General features: G+C 38.8%; 3 protein-coding genes across 4 annotated transcripts; 1 reads left to right on the plus strand and 2 right to left on the minus strand.

Annotated features, from left to right (window-relative positions):
- Nucleotides 1-9636: 9636 nt before the first annotated feature.
- LOC131022712 (putative pentatricopeptide repeat-containing protein At1g02420) lies at nt 9637-11760 on the minus strand. Its single transcript, XM_057952228.1, has one exon. The coding sequence runs from the start codon at nt 11333-11335 to the stop codon at nt 9821-9823; it is 1515 nt and encodes a 504-aa protein (XP_057808211.1). The 5' UTR covers nt 11336-11760; the 3' UTR covers nt 9637-9820.
- Nucleotides 11761-12079: 319 nt separating this feature from the next.
- LOC131022723 (uncharacterized) lies at nt 12080-16056 on the minus strand. Of its 2 annotated transcripts, none has more exons than XM_057952247.1 (10): nt 15917-16056; nt 15593-15825; nt 15280-15484; nt 14608-14698; nt 14372-14517; nt 13550-13793; nt 13353-13457; nt 13095-13277; nt 12806-13010; nt 12080-12724 (listed from the first exon to the last, which is right to left on the minus strand). In XM_057952247.1, the coding sequence occupies exons 2-10, from the start codon at nt 15807-15809 to the stop codon at nt 12237-12239; spliced, it is 1884 nt and encodes a 627-aa protein (XP_057808230.1). In that variant the 5' UTR covers nt 15810-15825; nt 15917-16056; the 3' UTR covers nt 12080-12236. The 2 variants fall into 2 exon arrangements, with proteins under 2 accessions (XP_057808230.1, XP_057808221.1); XM_057952238.1 differs by having other exon boundaries at nt 15930-16052.
- Nucleotides 16057-17251: 1195 nt separating this feature from the next.
- LOC131007126 (uncharacterized) lies at nt 17252-18481 on the plus strand. Its single transcript, XM_057934291.1, has 2 exons — nt 17252-18179; nt 18279-18481. The coding sequence occupies exons 1-2, from the start codon at nt 17252-17254 to the stop codon at nt 18479-18481; spliced, it is 1131 nt and encodes a 376-aa protein (XP_057790274.1).
- Nucleotides 18482-22777: the final 4296 nt, after the last annotated feature.

Consider the following 22777-nt stretch of genomic DNA (forward strand, 5'->3'; position numbering starts at 1 on the left):
AAAAGAGAAAACAGTTGGCAAGCAAATGAGAGGGAGAGACATCCAAAGTCAAGAAGATGGCCTCCAAGCCATTCAAGGCTCCACGAGGCAAGGGAAAACTGGAGCATGAACAAGCAATCCTCAGGAGATCACCTCGAGGCAAAAATCTGAATTCCATTGTTGGATCTACAACAAGTTGAATTGGCATTTTAAGATCATGAAAGACTTGTTTTTTGATTATCTTATGATAGCTTCTCTAAGAACATGAGAGGCTTTGCTAGTTTTGAACAGATTTGATACACTTGTTTTTTGATGGAATGTTGATATGCATTTGACAGATGAAATATACTTATTCGAAGAAATTATGAAGGTGTTTTACGATCTCTTATTACTATGGAACTGGCTCAGTTTTTTCATGTGAATCAAGATGGCAAATTACATATCATTTGATTTCAGTTCAGTGCAAACAAGACATGGTATATATAATCAAAACTGATGCATTTCATTACCAAAATAGAGTTCTTAGCCAAATTACAAAGAGAAATTATGCTAGTGCAAAATATGCTAACATCAACCAAGAACCAAGCAAAATATATGTAACTAATCTACTTTTCTTCCTAATTTTCCTTGAATCTTATTTCATAGCTTGCAAAACATCCCAAAGCTTAGCAATTTCAGTCTCCACATCCATGGCCGCCAACCTTGACCTCTCATTGATCTTCACGAGCTTTAAATTCTTCTTCTTCAACTCATTGATTACTTCCTTAGCTCTTTCAGTAATTAGTTCGTCAAACCAATAAAAAAAACCTCAATTCTTCTTCCAAAACAAGAAAAAACAGGGATTTCAAGCCAACAAATTCAACATATACATAAGTAATGAAACTCACAAATATACCTTCCAATTTCGACATCCATAGAACCTCCTACCGGGATTTTCGTCCGTCCATGATGTCATTATCGATGCCCTCAACCTTCTACCTTCAAATTTGCACCCACAAAACCTTGGGTAATCGGAGCCTTCAAAATGACGTCGACAGCGCCACGAACTCTACCTACACCTACCGGAAATGGAATTGAAACTCATGTCTTTCCCGAAATGTAAGAACACAGAGAAACCCTATACTTATTTCACAAAACTACACAAAATACTCTCGAATTTGAAAGCCTTTGTCGCAATTTAGGGTTTTGAGAATTTCAAAATATCCCAAATTAAAAGGGGATTTCAGGTAGTTAAGTGTGGGGCCCAGCGATTAAAAAAAAATACGGACGGCGTTAAGTCATCATTAGGGGAGAGGGCCTGATTGTAAGAAATTAAGTAGTTTGGGGATTTAGTTGGACCAACCTCGACTATAGGGATCTAAACGTGATAATGGCCTCTATGTTAGGGGCTTATTTGATACTTAACCCTTTAAAATTAGATATCAACAACATGATTTTATTAAAAATAACAGAATCATTAAAAGAATTCGGAAATCTGTCCTCTTAATTTAAAAACAGTGTCTTAAATTTGTATTCATGTTCTTATTGTTGACAAATAAATGGACAATATCTTATGTTCAAGTGAACTTTCAAATACTAGCATTATTAAGTTGTAATTAAAAATGTTTATTTTTATAAAAAAAATGATCCTATGCTCAAGTGAACTTTCAAATAAATAATTGGATGTTGATGAGTTGTCATTAATTTTTGTTAAAAGTCTTACATTTTTCTAACACAAGTACAATTGTATAAGAAAAGTTGAAAATTATTGTTCCATAATCGGTCGAGGCAATGGTGGGTAGTATTTCATTTTTTTATTTTTTTAATATTGATGCCGAGGCAAAATAATATTTGAGGAAATTTTATTTTTATTTCATTTGTAAATTATAGTTTAAATTCTCAATTAAGCCATCATTTATGAAAAAAATACATGGTTCGATAAATTAAATATACCACCGCATCGTATAGGTTGCCGGCTGGCTGTATGAGATTGCTGTCGGCGGCAATCTCCAATTTCCCCAAAATTAAGGCAATTAATTCATAGTACATTATATCTGCATGTTTTTACCTTTAAATATTGTACATCGTGTTATTAATCTATGCATTTTTTACATATTTCACTTTGTTGTTTCAGCTCGTGCACCGTATCAGTACTTACATAGCTCTTAACATAAGTAAGAGCGATATCATTGCTTATATACAATAGTTTGATGGGGGTTAGATCTTATTTTCTTTGAAGAAATTTGGAGTAAATTAGAGAAGGACAATGCTTCTGCATTCATGAAGTATTACAAAAAGCTCTATAAAGAACTAAGTGATGGTGTAAGCCCTTAGACAGAATTTCAGCTGGAGGTTGTCACAGCGCATAGAAGTTGGATCGTTGCTGCAGCTTGGTGGGTTTGGAGGGATGCCACCACCGTCGCTGGCCGATAAGGTAGGAGATGTGTCGACCGGTGAGGTAATTATGGGCAACAGCGGCAGCGCGAGGGAGGGGGATGACGGCGGAAATTAGAGTTTGGGGGATAATGGTGGGAGAGAGGGTACGGGAGAAGATGGGGCGAATTCGGAACTAGGGGATTTTGAGTTTTTTTAGTTTTTTTTTAGTAAGGGAAAATATAGATATTTATTAATATAACAAATTAAAAAATGGAATAAAAATCTACATCAGCGTTCGGGTTCCACATGTGAAGGCATATATGCCTCACGTGAAAACTAGCCCGATCGGGCATAAATGCGGCCTACTGATGAAAAGAATAAAAATAAATGCCTCAAATCTGCAAGTCCGAATAAATGTGACCTATTTTTGCAAATGATTAGTTGTAGTTTATGGCCTGCTAAACTTACATTTTAGCTTTTCTGTTTTTAAGGACAAGTATGGATGCCATGGATATTGAACTTGAGGTAAGTCTCGAAAATTATTATTTTAAATATTGTACATCTTGTTATTAATATATGTATTTTTAAAATATTTGACTTTATTATTTCAGCTCGTGCACCATATCAATACTTACATAGCTCTTAACATAAGTAAGAGCGATATCATTGCTTATATACAACAGTTTGATGAAGGTTGATCCTATTTTCTTTGAAGAAATTTGGAGTAAATTAGAGAAGAAATACTTCTGCATTCATGAAGTATTACAAAAAATTTATGAAGAACTGAGTGATGGTGTAAGTCCTTAGACATAGTTTCAGTTGGAAGTTGCCACAGCACACATAGAAGTTGGGTCGCCGCCGCAGCTTGGTGGGTTTGGAGGGATGCCGCCGCCGCACTGTTCGGGTCCACATGTGAAGGCATAAATGCCTCACATGAAAATAGCGCGATCGGGTCTAAATGCGGCCTACTAATATAAAAAAGTAATAATAAATGCCTCAAATTTGTAAGCCCAAAAAAATGTGGCCTATTTTTGCATAGGGTTAATTGTAGTTTATGGCCTGAACTTTGTAATCATTTTTTAAATATGGTCCGAACTTTAAAAAATATAAAAATTAGCCTGAACTTTGAAATCATTTGTAAAAATGGCCCGAATTTTAAAAAATATGAAAAAAATGACATGAACTTTAGAGTCATTTATAAAAATGGCATGAACTTTGAATTCATTTGTAAAAATGGCACGAACTTTATTAAATATAAAAAATAACCTCAACTTTTATAAAATGTATATAAATAGCATGAGCTTAAACTTTCGGATTCGAATTATGACAATGTGGAGAAATAAAAGTTGACATGACAACTATGTGGAAATTATAAATTCACTTGGAATATTTATAAGAAAAGTATAATAATTCTCTCCTCATATGAATTTTAATATCGCACGAATAATTTTTCTCTCGTAAAATATTATTGACATCACAAATTTTTTAAACTTCGAGTTCATAAAATCCTAATTACGCACAAATAGGGAATTTTCACATACATTTCATATCAGCTTCGGACCTTCTACGTCGTCATAGTTCAAATCATTATTTATATATTTTAAAGTTCATGTCATTTTTTTTTATTTTTTAAAGTTCAAACCATTTTTACAAAGGGCTAATTGCCTGTAAATCCCTAACGTTTACACGGAATTGGTTTTTGCACCTATTTTTATTTTTCTACTTTTAAATACCTAAAATTTTGTTTTTGTCTCAAATTTATCCGGCGACCGATTTTCTCTTACGCCAGCGCCGGAAATGCCATTGTGGCAGACGGAATTGATGAGGTGGCAGCCGGAATTGACACCTAAACATATTTTTTACATGTGGCAAAAAAAAAAAAAAATCCAAATCATCATCATCTTCCTCAAACCCTTATCCCCCTCCCCCAACCCGCCGCCGCCTCCCCCTGCCAGCACCACCGGCGCCGCCCCCTTCTCTCCCCCAATCTGCCGCCGTCTCCCCGCTGCCACCACCACCACCATTCGCAGAATTCCACCACCATCAAATCAATCCAACAACCACTGCCGAGCCCAGAACTCGAACAACTACCACCGCGCCTCTCGGTCTCTGTCCTCCTTCACCTCCACCAAGATCCTCAACAACCAACCGCCGCCGCCGAATTCGAACAGAACAACCAAATCGAATTCCCCACCGACGGCGCGGTGGTTGAGAGACAGAGATGACCTCGCCGAAAGTCGAACCAGCACGACCTTCCGCCGCAGCCCAACGCGACCTCGAATTCCCCTAAATCACTGGGGAAAACCTCCATTTCACTGGCCTGCTCAAAATGCTCGAAACCACTAGGGTTGACGCGCAGGGACCAGGTGGAATATTCGGTTGTCTTCCAGGCAAGGGAGTCGGGAGATGGGGTTGCGCTAGGCTGCAGCGGAGGGTAGGGAAAAGAGAGGGAGCGGCGGTGGGTGGGGGAATTATCGAGATCGAGATCGGCTTTGGAGCGGAGCTTCTCGATCTAGAGCTTGGTGAGGCAGAGGACGGCGGCGGCAATCAGCTTCCTCCGCTGCTCTAGGCGGTGGAGTGTTGGTGATGGTGGCGGCGTCGGCGGTGGTGGAGGCGGCAGAGAGTGGCGCTGGGTGGGGGGAGGGAGAGTTAGGGTTTGGGAAGGGGGAAATGACGATTGGGGGGGGGGGGTGATTTTCCTTTTGTTTTAATTTTTTTTTCACATGTATTTTTTATTTCAATTTTTTTCAGATTTTTTGCCACATGTAAAAAATGAGCCAAGTGGAGAATTCCGGCTGCCAGCTCGTCGATTCCGGCTACCACAGTGGTATTTCCGGCGCTGGCGTAAGAAAAAACTGGTCGTCGGATAAATTTGAGATAAAAACAAAAGGTTAGGTATTTATAAGTAGAAAAATAAAAATAGGTGCAAAAACCAATTCCGTGTAAACGTTAGAGATTTACAGGCAATTATTAAACTGCGATTTTATTAGAAAAAGAAAAGAAAAAACCTAAGAAAACCCTTGAAAGCACAAGAAAAGCAGACTAAGGGCCGAGCCTCATTAAAACCTTTTTACGGAAAACCCAGTGGGAAAAACCGTAAAAAGGAAAAAGAGTACCCGTCTAGAAGACGAAAACAAAAGAGGGAAAGAGCGGAAGAGAAAGTTTCCGGAACTCCGGCCTATCCATCGTCCCCAAACAATCTCGGCTCTAACCCCACGAAAAACAACAACTCAGAGGCAAAAGACCGGTGAGACGCCGTCGCCAAAATGCCAACCAAAAAACAAGCCCAAACCAAAGAAAAGCAAAGCTACACGGCCGGTTATACGCCGTCGTCGTGAGCACGAACAAAAGGCCCAAACAAACAAAGGAAAGCTACACGGCCGGTTATACGCCATTGCCGTGAGCACTCCACAACCCCCAACCAACCAATCGCACAAAAAGGTATCTACCCGGCTGGTTATACGCCGTCGCCGGAAGCACCCACGATCAAGAACACCCCAAAGGGATGAAAGGCTAAAAGTTTCAGCCAGTGAGACACCGTCGCTCGAAACTAACCAACCACGAAGAGCAACGCTGAAGAGAGTTGCCAAGCAGAAGAGCACCGTGTCAGAGCTGTAAAGCACAGCACACCTGGGCACGCAGATGCACAGAGCAGCGTTTGGACTGGGCAGAAACAAGTCTCCAGGGCAGAGCTGCATTAGAGCAACACTTCATCTCAGCGCATCCGAGCACTGGAGCAGCGCTATGTCGCTGTGCAGCACAACAATGCAGAACAGAGTAATCCACGAAGCGGGACAGAGCTGCCAGCGCAACCAAAAGCAAGACCAAAAGCAAAACTGTGCAGGAAGCTCGGACAAGCAAAGCATCGACCAACCTCAAAGTTTGATGCGAACCGCGCTATGAGTTGCCATATCCAAAATGACCGCCGACTTAATCTCCTCAAGAGCAAAAGGCCACCATCCCTCATCTCGATCCTGATTTGCCATAATATCAGTCGCTCTATTACCTTCACGGAAAATGTGCGACACCTGCAAGTGAAAGTCCGACAACTTCGCAACCGTTTGTTTCCAGAGAGCAACAAACCTCCAAGGGATGTCCACACTTCTAGAATGAAGAAGCTTGACCACATATTCCGAATCAGCTTCCACCCATAGATAAAACCAACCTCGATTATGAGCAATTGAGATTGCATGAATAACAGCCAAAAGCTCAGCTTCAAAGGCAAATCCACGACCGCCCTTAACGTGAAAACAGCCTCGCACCCATCCCCAGCTGTCTCTGAAAACCCACCAGCCACAATGCTACCTGGCGCCCCATGAGCCGACCCATCCGTATTCACCTTCATCCAACTAATAGCCGGAGGCCACCAATGAACCTCAATCATTGTCGGCGGAGGCCTAGCTCTAGTGGCAACCCCAATACTACGAAGAATAAGATAATCCGACCAGGAATTATTGGAATGACCCAACTTTTTGAAGTGCAAATCTAATTCCCTAAAATCACTTTGAGAAAGCTCTTAATCATCATTGCATGAAAATCCAACTCATCAAAGTTAACACGATTCCGACAATCCCAGATTTTCCACAGTAAATTAATGACACCCGCCTTCCAAAAAGCGTTGATTAAAGAACTGAACTCCGAAGACCAAGCCGTAACAAGCAAGCTATGAATATCCACGCATTGCATTAACCCCCCTTTTTGAAACCAATCTAAGAACTCACCCCATATTGGCTTAATCACATCGCTGTCCCAAAACAAATGAGAGATAGATTGTTCAGCATGTCCACAAAGCACACAACGATTGGGACCCTGTAAACCTCGACGGATAAGACCATCAACAGTCGGCAAACATTGATGAATAATACGCCAGCACACAAGCGAACGCCGTTCATGTATAAAGCGTTCTCAAATCCACTTCCCCCACGAAACTTTAGGAAAATCCTGGCTTGTATGTGTATACGCCGTGGCAGACGTCACCTCACCACTAACCGAATGTTTCCAGTAACGCGTATCCTCATCACCACCCACAGGAAGCAATAAAATATCAATAACAACATCAGGATAAGTGATAATAAAATCTTCAGTGAAGTGCCAGATACCATCAAAAAAATACTCATCCACGGCCTATGTCAAAAAATCAAACATGAAGTGAGGAACCTGCAGCTTGTCTGTCAATCTATACCCAAGCCAATCATCACACCAGAACATCGTGCCAGCTCCCGAACCAATATACGAATATGAATCATCAACCAACTGATTCACATGATCACGCACGCTCGTCCAAACAGGAGAAGATCCTATATTATACTTAGCATAATCAAAAGAATTGAGATACCTCGTGCTTAAATTATTTTTTGTATATTTTATAAAGTTCATACCATTTTTATAAATGACTTTAAAGTTCGGATCATTTTTACAAATGACTTCAAAGTTCACGTTATCTTTTGGTACTATTTTTTAAAATTCATGTCATTTTTACAAATGACTCCAAAGTTCAGCCAATTTTTACAAATGACCCTAAAGTTCATGTCATTTTTCATATTTTTTAAAGTTTGAGCTATTTTACAAATCACTTCAAAGTTCAGATTATGTTTTTGTAATTTTTAAGTTTGGGCCACATTCACAAATGATTCTAAAATTCGAGCCATAAACTACAATTAACCCTTACAAATCGTAATTTTAACTTGTACGGGCATTGGTTTTTCGCATCCACATGTGGCCGTTAGTTTTTTTTTTTTTTTTCTTAAGTATCCAGGTACGATTATTGGTTTTTAATTTCATTGGTGTTGATTTCTTGTTGCCAAGATTGATATAAATAAGCAGTTCAAATTTTATCTGCTTAGGGATTTCAAAAGCAGAAATCCATGTACGAATTCAGATGGACAACATCGATCTCAAGGTAATTTTACGAGTTGAAATCACCAATTTAACCTTTAAAAAAAGGGAAAATTACACCTAAATACACAAACTTTGCCAAAAATTCATATTTGACACGAAATTAGAATTTTACATTTTAATACACCAACTTTTGTTGTTGTCCAAATTTGACACGACTTAATTCTTAAAAATTCAAAAAACAACCCATTTTTGTAAATAATTATACAAAGACCCACTTATGTTATAATTTGGGACATTTAAACCAAAACAAGATATTTCCTTATGATGTTTTCTTTTAATCTTTGATCCGCGCCTAAAATGGTTTAAAAGAAAACATCATAAGAAAATATCTTGTTTTGGTTTAAATGTCCCAAATAATAACATAAGTGGGTCTTTGTATAATTATTTACAAAAGGGGTTGTTTTTTGAATTTTTAAGAATTAAGTCGTATCAAATTTGGACAACAACGAAAGTTGATGTATTAAAATCCTAACTTCGCGTCAAATATGAATTTTTGACAAAGTTTGTGTATTTTCACGCAATTATCCATTAAAAAAAAAACAAACCACTTTTGATAAATTATTGCAAGTGTAGCGACATGTGGGAGTATATGTCAACTTTTCTGTTTCAAGATACTATACGGGTATGCCTCTTTTGCTATAAATGAAAAAGTGGATTTATTATTACAATAATTCATTTATCAAAAAAATATATTACAATAATTCATAAAATGTATAGAAATCCGAAAACTCAATCTGTACTAATTTATTTGCATATGGTGATTGATCTATTGTTTGTTGTGTCAGGTGCATATGTGGATAAAGGCTTGCCATATTGGAGTTGAGGAGCAAAGAGCAAACAATAGACATTATTGCTAGGGAGCTCATCAACATTGGGAAAACCATTTTTGAAAAAGGTAGATATATATTTGCTGTTGTTTTGATATGCAACACAAATTTGAATTGTGATTTTGTTACACAGTTTGGAAGGTATTAGAAATACATTATGTGGAGTTTTTCAAAAATTACTATAGATGGATGAAATGAAAAGGCAGATGCAGTTGAAGGCACAGAACGACACTGATGCCTCCTAATTTATTAAAACAATCATGTTTTTATGATTTTACTACTATGGACTATGGTGTTAGACCAATACTTATCTAATAGTATGTCTCTTTTTTTCACCTTCTCTTTTCCCTTCTTCATTTCTTGTTTATATGTTTGATGCTGATTGATTCTGCTTACTTGCTTTTATTAGTATTTTATTTTGATATATTATGCTATCAGAAGAATGTGTATTTTTACAATTTACAGATCTAGTATTCATGCGCACTTACAAAGAGAACCCAAATTCCAATTTCAATCTTGTTAAACAAGGACAATAATGACAACACTCTTCCTAAGTAAATCTGAAGATAAACATAAATAGTTGAATTATTCACATTTTCTATATATTTTGTCAAATCGTTGTTTGCTAGATAATATTAAAGCAATTAAGAAGTGCATGTTTTGTTGCCATGAACCAAGTAGTTATACACTCTGAAAAGTAAAAACCACCTCCCACAATGCAAGTCTCTTGTTTGATTTCAAGAACACAACGTACATCTCTTTCAGATCATCGTGCCAGAGACGGGCCTATCTAGCTCGTCTGCATAGCTCCTGCGCGTCTGGATTGCAGGACCAAACGCAGACATCTTCTCCGACAGATTCGCAAGAGCATCATCCCTTTTAGCCAGCTCCATGAGCACTTTGATCCTCCTAAAAGATACTTGGCTGGGCTTCTGCCCCTTCTCCAACATCTGCAAGAAACACCTCTCCGCCTCCTCCAGCCTCCCCACGTCACAGAGCAAATCGAGCAGCACATCCGACACCAAAATGTAGGATCCGAATCCCTTCTCAACCATGTCACCCCACAGCTCAAGGGCCAAATCCACATTCTCCTGCCTCTTCATCAACCTGATCAAGAACATACACGACTGCGTGTTGGGCAAGCACCCCATCCCCTTCATCCTCTGGTACAACCCCCATGAGCTCCTCAAATCATTCGCCCAATACAATGACCTTAAGATGACATTAAAAGTCGTGGCATTAGGGCTCAACCCCTTCTCCACCATCTCCTCCATCAAGGCATAGGCGTCCCCTAATCTCTTTGCTATGCAGAAGTTCCTGATCACAGCATTGTAAGCTGCAACATCGGGGTAGCAACCATACTCCCTCATCTCCTTCAACACCTCCCTCGCCTTATCCGGCTGCCCGACTAATCCTAGCCCTCCGATCAAAGATGTGTATGTGATCACATCCAAATCAATGCCCTCATCCCTCATCCTACCAACCAACTCATACGCCTTCTGCAGCTCCCTCCCCTTACAAAACACATCCACAAGGCAATTATAAGACACTAAATCGGGCTCGACTCCCATCTCCTTCATCTCACCAAAGAACGCCTCTGCCTCCTCAGATGATTTCCAACCAGCCAACAAGATATTAAACGTGTGCAAATTAGGCCTAAATTCATGCTTCAATGAATGATAAACATTCCTAGCATCACTCATGCTCTTCTCCTGCGACAAAGTCCTAAACAATGCATTGTAACAATTAACATCAAATTTCAAAACAAGTTTTCTAAACTTTTTGAACGATTCAACAGTCTGCCTAACTGAGCAAACCTTAGCTATTCTAGCCAAAACAACCTGCACAGTTCTTGGGGTTATCAAAGATTGATCTTTTCTCTTGGTTTCCAGTAAAAGCTCCCATATTTCTTCGAATTTCCGAGTTCTGCCGAGGACGTAGAGCATGGTGTCGAGGGAATAAGGGGTGTGGAGAAACCCATTTATTCGCGACGTGAATTTGTAGAACTCCAAGGCTGAGAGCGGATTGGAGTGAGAGAAGCGGACCCTCTTGAGAACTTTGTCAATCACGTCATTGGAAAGGGGGATTTGGGAATTTTTAAGGGAGTATTTTAGGGATTTCGGGTCTGAAGGAGTGGTGATTATGCGGAAGATTCTCTCGACGTCGTCGTTTTGGGAGGATAGGGGGTTAGGGATTGAACACAAGTACCTTGTTAATGGCGTCGGAGAGGCGGAGAGAGACAGGCGTTGGAGTCTCCGCGTCACTACACAGTACATTGCTGTTCGGTTCAGGGGGAGAGAGACGGGTGGTGTTAGAGGGAGAATAGGTTTGTTAGGGAGATAGAGGCAGAGCGGCGGCGGCGGCGATAGCCAACGGCCGTTCGCTCGCCGTGAATCGAGGAGAAGATAAAATATTGGGGGGGATGGGGGGAGGGTTTCTTTCAATTTAGGGATTTTCCTTAATTTGGGGTTTCTGAAGAGGCAAGAGAGAGAAGTGAGGGTGCAAGCGGTGGCGGTGACTGGCGAAGTGTCGCCGGATTTTGGCAAAGGGTGGGGCGGCGTCACTTTGTGTGTGTGCGTGTTCTGTGAGATAACAGAGAGAGAGAGAAGAGATGAGTGTCTGTGCTTGTGAGTTGTGAGTTTGTGAGAGAAGAGAGAGAGATAGAGATTTGGGCCTATAATTTTGGGCCTTAGTTTATTTAATACTCTGGGCCATCTTTAATTTATGTTGGGCTTTCCATTCAGTAAATATTTGGGCTGTAGTTAAAGGCTTATAATTTAAACTTTGATTTTGCCTATTTAGTTTAATAAATAATTAGTCTAATAATTTAAATGGAGCTCAATAAAATTTATTTGAAAAATATTGAATAATTATTTTGGAGTTAATAAACTTTATTATTAACAAGTCACATAATAAATGTACTTAAAGAATTTCTTAGAATTCATTCCTGCAAATTCCCTTCGTCCAAAAATAATTCAATTTCTTTGTGTACTCTCTCTAAATCCAACCTTAAAACATAGTTGCAACAATTAATAAATACTCATCATATAGCTCAAAATCCGTAGTACACATAGAAGCAAAAGAACTTGCTAAACTGTAGTTCCCAGCTGAGCCATTTCTCTCTCCACAAATTAAATACACAAAATACAATCCATCAACAATTTACCTCTCTCTCTCTCAACCATGCCTAGTAGGTTGAGTTGTGAGCCCATACCCAAATGGGAAGAGAGGATCATAATGTGCATCTCCCACATTCATGGGCAGCTGATTCACAGACCTGAACCAAGTCCTTGCAAGCTTCCCACTGAACCCATAGTCACCGAACAGCACATCAGCCACCCCCTGTCCCTCGCTCCCCGGCAGCCACGCTGCCACGAGTGCTCCTATCTGCCTCACGTACGGCTCCATCACCACCGGTCGCCCCGACACCACCACCACCACGCACCTCATGGCTCCGCACACGTTCTTGATGGTGCTTGGCCCGGGGTCTGCGATGCTCAGGTTCGTGCTGTCGCCGAACATCTCCGCGTAGGGGACCTCGCCCACCACCACGATGGCGTGGGAGAACCCCCCGCCCTTCACGAACCCAGCATCCGGATTCTCGGAGAAGACTACCTGTGTGGAAGGGTCTACTGTCTTCTTGATGGCAGCTAGGATTGTGGTTCCTGTAAACATCATTACATTACAACAGATTACATTTGTGTCTGTGTGATCAAAACGAAAATGACGTCGTTTTGGCAACATACCGGCTGTGAGGTCGTTGCCGTGCACGCCTTGCCACTCTATAGTCCAGCCTCCACATTGGTATCCCAAGTTATCAGCATGAGTTCCTGCAACTAGGATTTTGGGTGCCTTCTTCGGAAGGGGAAGCAGCCGGTTTCTTGGGTTATCACCATTCTTCAACAGGACGAGCGACTTTCTTACAGCTTCCCGTGCCAGCTCCCTATGTTCCTGTAATGAAGAAAACATGCTTCACTCAAGGCGGCTAAGTTGGAGTGTGCAAGGAAAGAAACAAGACGACCACCAAGGACAAACCTGGCTTCCAAGATGGCTTGATAGGGAGAGATCAGCTAGAGGGTTCTCGAATAGGCCCATCACGAACTTCACCCTAAGTATTCTACGAACAGCATCATCGATCCTGCTCATGGGGATCACGTTGCTTTTCACGAGAGAAGTCAGAGTGTTGATGAACTCTTGGAAATTCTCAGGTACCATAACCTGCGAAAGGTCAAGAAATGTGTAAGCTAGCTAGGCCGTGTCTTTGTTTTCTAGTTTGTGTGATGTAAAACTAACCATGTCAATTCCAGCAAGAACTCCGGCTTCAACAGAGTAAGTGTAGTTCGCGTGGGGTGGGCTTGTGATCCTGTCGATGCCCTGCCAATCTGATATCACAAAGCCCTGCAAATGTGCATCCACAATTGATCAATGGAGATGATTAGATATTCTTTATATCATGATTCTTGAAAAGTGGATGAAATGTCAATATTTACCCGGAATCTCAGTTTGTTCTTGAGGAAGCCGGTGACAAGGTCGCGGTTAGCATGCATCCTTAGGCCATTCCAGCTCGAGTAAGAGACCATGACAGTGGCAACGCCTTTTCTGATAGAATCATAGTAGGCAGGCATGTGGATGCTAAACAGTCCCTTGGAGTCGATGACAGTGTTGTTTTCGTCTAGTCCCCTCGTCGTACCACCATCTCCCACAAAATGCTTTGCACAAGCTGCAACTTTTGTCCTTTGATGAGATGAAAACAAGTTTTGTCAGCTCATCTTGCAAGATAAATAATGAGAATAAGAGATCAGTTAATCAAACATGTTTTTTTCTTTTTTTGCTTTGTTGGTCCTATAAATTTTAAGGCAAACTCAAGTTTTATCAAAAGCTTGATAGGAAAACTATAATAGTCAATCACACATCTAAAACAAGTACAAGATATGCACATAAATCATACAAGCACCACCATAATTGACATTTCAAGCTTCTAGGTGAAGCTGTGAAAATTTGTCGACAAGAAAGTCAAGAAACAAGAAAAAGAAAATAAAAATAATGGGTCACCATAATCATCATGAGAGCCCATTATGTTGTAAGTGTGGATATTGAATGATGAAGGAATTTCAAACATCACATTCGTCTGGGAGTTTTTATGCTAACAAATATTGGCAAGTAATTATGTCACACACATTATTCAATTGAATTGAAAAAGGGAAAAGAACAACTAATATCTTAACATCCCCATGTGAATTAGATGAAAAGTAAACCTACTCTCAAACAGATTTTTGGGGAAATTTTATTTGCAGAAAATAAAGAAAACATACTTTCCAGCAACAAAAGGTATGCCCTTTTTGGAGTTAGCCGGGAGATCACCCTGCAGACCAGGGATGATCTCGGTCATTGCCTGAACGATCTTGTGATCCTCGCTGTAGCTCTCGTAGCAACGGCCCCATCTTGGATCCCGACAGACCTATTAAGTTACAAATGATCACACAGTCAAGAAACACGAAGCAGCTGATCAAAATCAGTGTGAAAGTGTGGGGGTGGAAATCGGGCTTACAGCTATGCAAGGCGCAAAGGCGTATGGAATTCCAGTGGCCCTAACTTCTAGTGCAGTAGCAGCTCCAATCCTCTTCAGAAGTTGTGGATCCCTATTTACGATTTTCACCAATGATTATTGGTGATATTTAGCAACTAAATCTTGAATTATTGGTGATAATAGCAACTAATCCATACAGTTCTATCATGAACAAGGATCCAAGAACTCATATGTTATTCATTTAAGTCTTAAAAGAGTATAACTATGGCATATCAAATAGTTAATTGAAAGTAGTATCACAAATTAATTGTCCATTTTTTTTCATTGAGTGAAAGTGTTTTGAACACTCAAAACTTTCTTAAATTCCTGCCAAAGAGCAATGTCACTAAAATTGAACTTCACTCACTGTTTCAGATAAGACTAAAATGAGATTTCAACTAATATCATAATGTAGTCAAGCAAGTTAAGACAAAATTATTACTTTATGTTGAAATTAGGCAAAGCAAACAAGCTTTTTACAAGAGTGACAAAACACACGCCTAAATTGAAAAGTCACATTCGACAAAATTCCAAAGACTTCAATCAACCACTAAAACACACAATCTCGCATACTAAAGAAAGCCCTTTTCACACACACACACACACACATTGATGCAGATACATACATACAGAGAGTGTTGTATCTATACTTGCCTGGTGACACCAAGCCCAACATTGTGAGGGAAAATGGTGGCTTTGTACACATTGTTGTGGCCATGAACAGCATCAATCCCATAAATCATCGGTATCCCAAGCCTGGTTGAAACAGCCCCCTTTTGAATACCATTCACCAAATTCACCCAATCCGCAGCAGAAGCCTTGGGCGCAGGAACACTTCCTCCACCACTCAACACACTCCCTGCTCAAAACAAATCAAATCTTTTTCAGAAAATTTACACAAATTCCAAAACCCAAAAGAAAAAAAAGAAGAGAGAGATCTTGAGGAGAATGAAAATGTATAAATTACCTATGAAATATTGCTTCATTACATCAGGGGAGGCTACTTTCCTTTCGATTTGTGTCATCTGTCCAATCTTCTCTTCAAGAGTCATTCTATTCATCAAATCTTTGATTCTCACATTCAATGGCTGTTTGGGGTCTTTGTATTTGACGTACTCTGCTTCTGCAACAGCTGCCCACAGACACAGAAACACCAAAAACGCCGTCGTTTTGTCCATCGCCATAGCTGCTTTGGAACCTCTGCATCCATGATCAAAACTCACATTAGCATACAAACAAAACCATTAACTACATTAGCTGAAATTGTTCGAATGCTTAAACCTATACTTACAGAAAGCACCTACACTTGCAAGAACACACAGCTTGCAGTGTCTATTGAGAGCTGAACTGTTTCCCAAATTGAAGTGTATATATCTATGCCTATATATAGCATGTCAAGCAGGGTTTTGGGGTGAGGGGTAGAGGGTGGGCTGGGGGGGGGGGGGGGGGGGGGTGGGATAGGGGTACTTTTGGAGTTTCAGCCACGCTGCACGTTATGGGTAGAGAACATGATGACCAAGCTAACGTGGTAGAAAATTTGGAAGAAAAACAAATCCAAGATTATTATTTTTAGAACAAAAAAAAAAAAAAAACTGAATATATGAATCCTAGTATTTTTAGAACAAAAAAAAAAAAAACTGAATATATGAATCCTAGTATCCTAGTATCATTTTAAAGCATTGCATAAAATTAGTCTAACACAATTTTTTTAGAAGAGATAATTGTGCTTTTAAATATACTCCAAATAATTTGGGAGTATACAATTTCATCAAATTGACTTTGCACATGAATTAAATAATTTAACTCCAAATACATAACTTTTCAGTTTTTTTTTCACACATATAATAATTGTCCCCGAATAAATGTTGAAGTAGACACATACAATATCTATATAACTTAAATGTTTGATGTACTAAACAAAACAGTTATATGCCTATGTAATTTTAGCTAGTCACTAAGACATTATCCAACTAATTGTAATGATAGTCTACTGAAAATTGAAAGTCATATGATTAGAACAGTTGAACGTTTATTTTAAGTTATACATCCTTCGTTTACGAAAAGATGTCCTAGGGGATGATGGTACAAATTTTAAGAAAACTTGTAATCTCTCCGTCCCATTACAAATGTCTCATTTTTTATAATGTGATGTCTCATTACAAATGTCACATTCTTTTCTTGACAACATATTAGAGCATCCACAGCGGTGGGTGCGATGGCCGGCTCGAACCCGGCCTATCGCACCCACTGCCGTTGCCGCTCCCGGGTGTGAGGGGGGGGGGCGTTCGTTCGCACTCGAGGCTTGTGGGAGCGAAGGCGGGGGCGTGTAAACACGCGCCCCTTTCCGAAATTTAAAAAAAAAATTAATTTTAACGGTCATTTGACCGTTGCCAACGGTCTTCGGCCAATTTTTTTTTTTTTCCTTTTTCACCTATATATATCCCCTTCAATCACAAACACTACATCCACCAATTCTCTTCAACTCCTAAAAAATGTCTTCATCCACCAATTCTTCCAACAATAATTCTTCCTCAAAATCTTCATCCGACGAAGAAGTTCATGTTGATCCCGCACAACTTCCTCCTCTTCCCGATCCTACTCAAGCCCCCGATTTATTTTTTATGAGATGTGCTGTGAATTTATGCAAGTGGCAAGTTCATATCGGTTCGATCCACCTCCACCACGCCCGACGAAAAAGCGGGCAGTGGTTCGTCGTGACCGTGAAGGTGGAGCCGAGCGCCTCCATCGCGATTATTTCGCCGTCGAGCCTGTTTATGGGCCACAATTCTTTCGCCGTCGATTTCGCATGAGCCGGGAGTTGTTTCTACGTATTGTCAATGCGCTAGAAGTCGATCCTTACTTCCAACAACGTCCGGATGCTGTTGGCCGGGTGGGCTTCTCCCCGATCCAGAAGTGCACTACCGCTATTCGACAATTGGCATACGGAAATTCTGCTGATTGTTGTGATGAATATCTCCGTATAGGAGAGTCGACGGCGTTGGAATGCTTGAAGAAATTCTGCAAGGCCGTCGTTCGTATCTTTGGCGGCACGTATTTGAGGCGGCCAACAACTGTCGATGTGCAACGCATCACTACAATGCACGAAGCCCGCCATGGGTTCCCGGGAATGTTGGGGAGCCTAGACTGCATGCATTGGGGATGGAAGAATTGCCCCGTTGCTTGGCACGGCGCCTACACTCGAAGGGATCAAGGCGAGCCAACAATTATATTAGAGGTCGTTGCTTCACAAGATTTATGGATCTGGCATGCATTCTTCGGAGTTGCTGGGTCCAACAACGACATCAACGTGCTCCACCAGTCCACGCTATTCAACGATGTTTTAGCGGGCCATGAAGCGGCTATGCACTTCCTCGCCAACAATTCTCACCACACTCGAGGATACTACTTAACAGACGGCATCTATCCGGACTGGCCGGTGTTCGTGAAGAGCTTCCAGTTTCCGAACGATGAGAAGAAGCGGAGGTTCAAGGTGATGCAAGAAGCTGCAAGGAAGGATGTGGAACGAGCTTTCGGTGTTCTTCAGGCTCGGTGGGGTATAATTAAGGGACCGTCGCGTTTGTGGAGGTCGGAGCAAATGAGTTCGATCATGTTTGCATGCATCATATTGCACAACATGATCATTGAGGAAGAAGGTGGAAATGCAAGAAATTTTGACGGTGACGACGGCGAGGGACCAAGTTCTACTCCTCAAACACAATTCAATTCCAGAGCACCACCGGAGTTCGCCGCCTATTTGGCACGGAATGCAAGCTTGAAGGATGCACGATTGCATGCTCGCCTCCGCGACGATTTGGTTGAGCATATATGGGCACGCTTTGGTCCGGTTGACCCGTAGTTCGACGGCTTTAAATTTTTCGAAAATTGGATGTTTTAAATATTTGTTGTTTTTTTAATTTTATTTGTAATGTTTGGATTTTTAGTTGAATGAATTTTATGTTGTTAAATTGAAGTTGTTTAATTTAAATTGAAAAAAGAATAAAAGTAAAGAGAAAATGAAATTAAAATCTATTGCACCCGGGTGGGTGCAATACCATTGTGGGAGTGGGTGCAATAGAAGTGGGACTCATTCTATTGCACCCACTATGGGTGCAAGCATTGTGGATGCTCTTATATCTCTATACTTAATATTCAAACAATTTTCAACAACTCATTTTATCTACAAATTACACATTTCTTAATATATGTACCTAAAAGTAATGAGACATTTATAATGGACGGAAGGAGTATTGTTTATTAAGTATTGGAGAAAGGGTCATAGATTAGGAAAAGTGGAAAAAAATAATTAAATTAGTGAGTGTTGAAAATGACCACAAATTAGTGACAAATTATTATTAAAAATAATTTATTATATGTTTTGGTAGACAGATTAAAATAACAAATTATGACATCTTTTTATGAACAGAGGGAATAATTTTTAATTCGTGTGAAAAATCAAAATTCAACTCAAATTTCTACTTATTCTTTTAAAATAATCTATAAAAATTACACACGAACAAATTTATTGAAGCATAGCTAGTACTCCCTCCGTCCACCAAATATATGCCACAATTTCCTTTTTCGTCCATCCACAAAAAATATGTCACATCTATTTTTAGTAGTAGGGTCCACATCATTCCACTCACTTAATTATCAACTTCACTCACATTTTATTAAAATTCATGTCGAAAGTAATGTGGCATATATTTGGTGGACGGATGGAGGAATTTTTTGTCTGTTCTTTTGTCCCGGCACGTAAACATTACACATAGATTATCAACTATTTATCAACCTATTCATACATAAATACCAATATACTCCATCCGTCCCACTAAACATGATCTGGTTTCCTTTTTAGTTTGTCCCACGAAACTTGACATGTTTCTAAAAATTGCAAAAAAATTATCCATTATTCACCTTTTCACTTTTGCATTTACTACACCTAACACACAAAATATCAATTTCTTAATTTTCGTACTGAAAAGAAATGAGTCATGCTTCATGGGACGAATGGATATATTGTTTGCGAATAACAAGAAAACTAGAAATCGTACGTACAGCTCAAAACAATGAACATATTACTAAGAATTTTCATTATTACTCCCTCTCTCCGATTAAAGTTGGCAACATTTCTATTTTGGGTGTCCCACTAAAGTTGGCCACTTTCTAAAAATGGCAAAAGTTTACTTTAATTAAGTCAACAATTACTTATTAATTTGGTCAACAATTGTAGGCCACTTTCTAAAAATACCAAAATTACTTTAATTAAGTCAACAATTACTCACTAATTTGGTCAACAATTGTAGGCCACACTCTATTAAAACATATAACACTCAATTTCTTAATCTCCGTGCCGAAACGAATGTTGCCAACTTTAGTTTGCACCTATTTCACAAAAAAAAAAATGATTCACGAAAGTGTATTCCTGACATTTGTCAGTCGCATTTTCCGCGTCCCAAGATGAGAAAATAGTTCATTTTCAGACAATTGGGCAGCACTGATTGGTGACTGGGACCCACACGATTGCAACGGATCTTTTTCAACTTAATTGATGTTAATTAACACATTTTTTGAGAACCCTGGTAATTAACTTATTAATTTGTCATTAAATGCTGTTTAGTGTGAAGGTACGTTGTTTATAGAAATAGAGCATATGTTCATCCTCGCCAAATTCAAAATTGCGGACCGTTGCCAATGAAAACAATGCTATTTGATTTGACTTTTTTAGTGTAATGATGTGTATATATATATAGGATCTAACAATAAAGAATTTTGCCGACAAGAGTTAAATTTAAGCAAAATAAAGACCGAAGATTATATAAATGAATAGTGTGTGTGTGTGGTGGGGGGGGGGGGGGGGGTTATGATGTTTGTAAATTTGTAATTGATTTTAACTTTCTTTAGACTTTTTCTTTTATTCTCTTTAGATATTTGTTAAACATTCATTAGATTAGTAAGCTGATTAATGCCGATCTGAAAAGATAAAGCAAAAAATTAACTAATTGATGCAGTAACTACCACTCATTTTATAATTTTTACACGATTTTATAAACACTGCAATAACATCATCATTCACAACATTTTTTTGGTCATTAAATTGTATACTTATTTAACTGAATACCATCTGAATCGAAAATATTAATGTTGTGTATATATTATATGTATGTTTAATTAAACTAATAAAATTGATTGATTTATAGGAATGGTTTGAAATTGAAGATTGATCTAATAAGCGAGTATAAGAAATATTTAATTCTAAGTTCAAAAACGCTTTTACGAGATGGAAGTAAGAAGCTTTATAATAATTTACTTTCTAAAAATATGAATCCTTGAAGATGTATGTTCAATAGAAAAATGGTTGGAGGAATGTGATTTCACCGAAGATGATGACTTTTAGATTGAATAATTAAATGAACTTCTAGTTAATAGTTTCTTTTTTCCATATTTTCTTATAACGTGAAGTGTCTTATTGAATATAATTTGTGATTCTATAGACAACGTGGCGATCATCGTCTACCACCAAATAATTTTTACAATCCAAAGTAGTCAAATAATCGCAGGAACATGAAAAAAACAAAGAAATGAATTTAAATAAACAGAAATAAAAATCCAGAGTAGTATCAAATAATCAACAAATAGTACTGATAAATAATTAGTCCCCGGCAACGGCGCCAAAACTTGTTCGCTAATTTCTTAACACACAGCAAATGTACGGGTGCAATTGTGTACAGTAGCAAGTAAGGTCGTATTCCACAGAGACTAATTAAAATCAATTCATATCCTAGACTATAATCCTCTATCTGGATAACCGAAATTAAGAGTTTTGTTTTTAAAACTAAATAAATAAATAATAGGAAACAAATAAATCAAGCTGCGAAACACAGAAACAAATATGAGAATAATTTGCAAAGCAAAGGTTTCAACAGATTCTCATAACTAACAAGTTCAATTCAATCATCAAGATGATTCCTAAGGCAATCTCAAAGCTAGTCTATACCCACTCTCATGGCATACAAACCGTTGATTACATGCAAGGCTACCGTCTCCGGATCACACTTTTAACATGCAACTCCTAAAAGCTCCTAGGATTAACGCCCTCACAAATATCAATTCCCTTTAGAATTAAAATAAATGTATTCTATGTTCTTAGTTTAGGTAATAATTATCATCTCTCGATATCAAATTAAAACCTATGATTATGCTAAATTGGTGATCAAGCAATAAAGCAAACAATATAAACAAGAACATAAAAAGAAATAACAATCTCAATAGATTAAATCAAACAGTCAGAAACTCAAATCATGTTTACTCCCTAAACCCTGGGAAAATGGATTATAGCCACACATAGACATATGAACTAGAATCAAAATCTCAATAAAACAATAAAATATTGAACAATAAAGCCGTAGTAAAATCGAGATTCTTTAGTTCTTGCTCTGGCTCCGTTCTCCGTCTCCCTCAGCTCTCAGGAAAAGTAAAATATGATGAAAAGTTGATAAAATGTCTGGAGAATAAGTTCTTGGGGAGTATTATATGCCCTAGGTCTTGTAGCTCTCAAAAATACCCAAAATCACTAAAAAATAGAATTTTTGGGCGGAAATAATGCGACTCGCGCGGCCACATGGTTGGCCCGCATGACGAAATAGAACTTCTGACAACTTTGCGCATCGATTTTGTTTTGGCTCGTTCTCCCTCATCCGAACTCCGATTTACAATCCGTTTGCGCTTACGAACTCCTCTTGAGACGAACTACAACTTGTATTTCAGCCAATTCTTCCAAATTCTGCTTCATTATTTTGAAAATTTGTTCAAACAACAAGCAAGTGACAAGTTCTTGACCATAAATCAATATAAGCTCAAATAAATCATCAAACACACAAAATCCTCATAAGTAAACATCAAATATGACACACCAAGAGGTAAAAATGCATGTTTATCAGACGACACAAATTTAAAAGAAAAGTTGTTAATTGTATTGAAAGTGGTCAAAAAGTGTTATAATTATTATTGAAAGTTGTGAAAAGGTGTATAATAGTATTGAGAATGGTGAAAAAGTGAAAGTAAGAAGAAATAAATACTAGTGGTGGGATAGCTGTCCAAAAATGAAAAGAAATAAAGAAAGAAAAAATTATTTGGGGAACGTACCAAAAAGAAA

This window comes from Salvia miltiorrhiza, chromosome 1 (genome assembly GCF_028751815.1).
Source record: "Salvia miltiorrhiza cultivar Shanhuang (shh) chromosome 1, IMPLAD_Smil_shh, whole genome shotgun sequence".
Lineage (NCBI taxonomy): Eukaryota > Viridiplantae > Streptophyta > Magnoliopsida > Lamiales > Lamiaceae > Salvia > Salvia miltiorrhiza.

Coding starts and splice junctions, on each gene's coding strand:
- LOC131022712 (XM_057952228.1), bottom strand. CDS start 11,335: ATGTACTGTGTAGTGACGCGGAGACTCCAACGCCTGTCTCTCTCCGCC.
- LOC131022723 (XM_057952238.1), bottom strand. CDS start 16,018: ATGCTATATATAGGCATAGATATATACACTTCAATTTGGGAAACAGTT. Junction 13,794..14,371: donor ATACCTTTTGTTGCTGGAAA/GTATGTTTTCTT, acceptor ATCTCATCAAAG/GACAAAAGTTGCAGCTTGTG. Junction 13,458..13,549: donor AGAACAAACTGAGATTCCGG/GTAAATATTGAC, acceptor GCACATTTGCAG/GGCTTTGTGATATCAGATTG.
- LOC131007126 (XM_057934291.1), top strand. CDS start 17,252: ATGTGCTGTGAATTTATGCAAGTGGCAAGTTCATATCGGTTCGATCCA. Junction 18,180..18,278: donor TGTTCTTCAGGCTCGGTGGG/GTATAATTAAGG, acceptor TTGAGGAAGAAG/GTGGAAATGCAAGAAATTTT.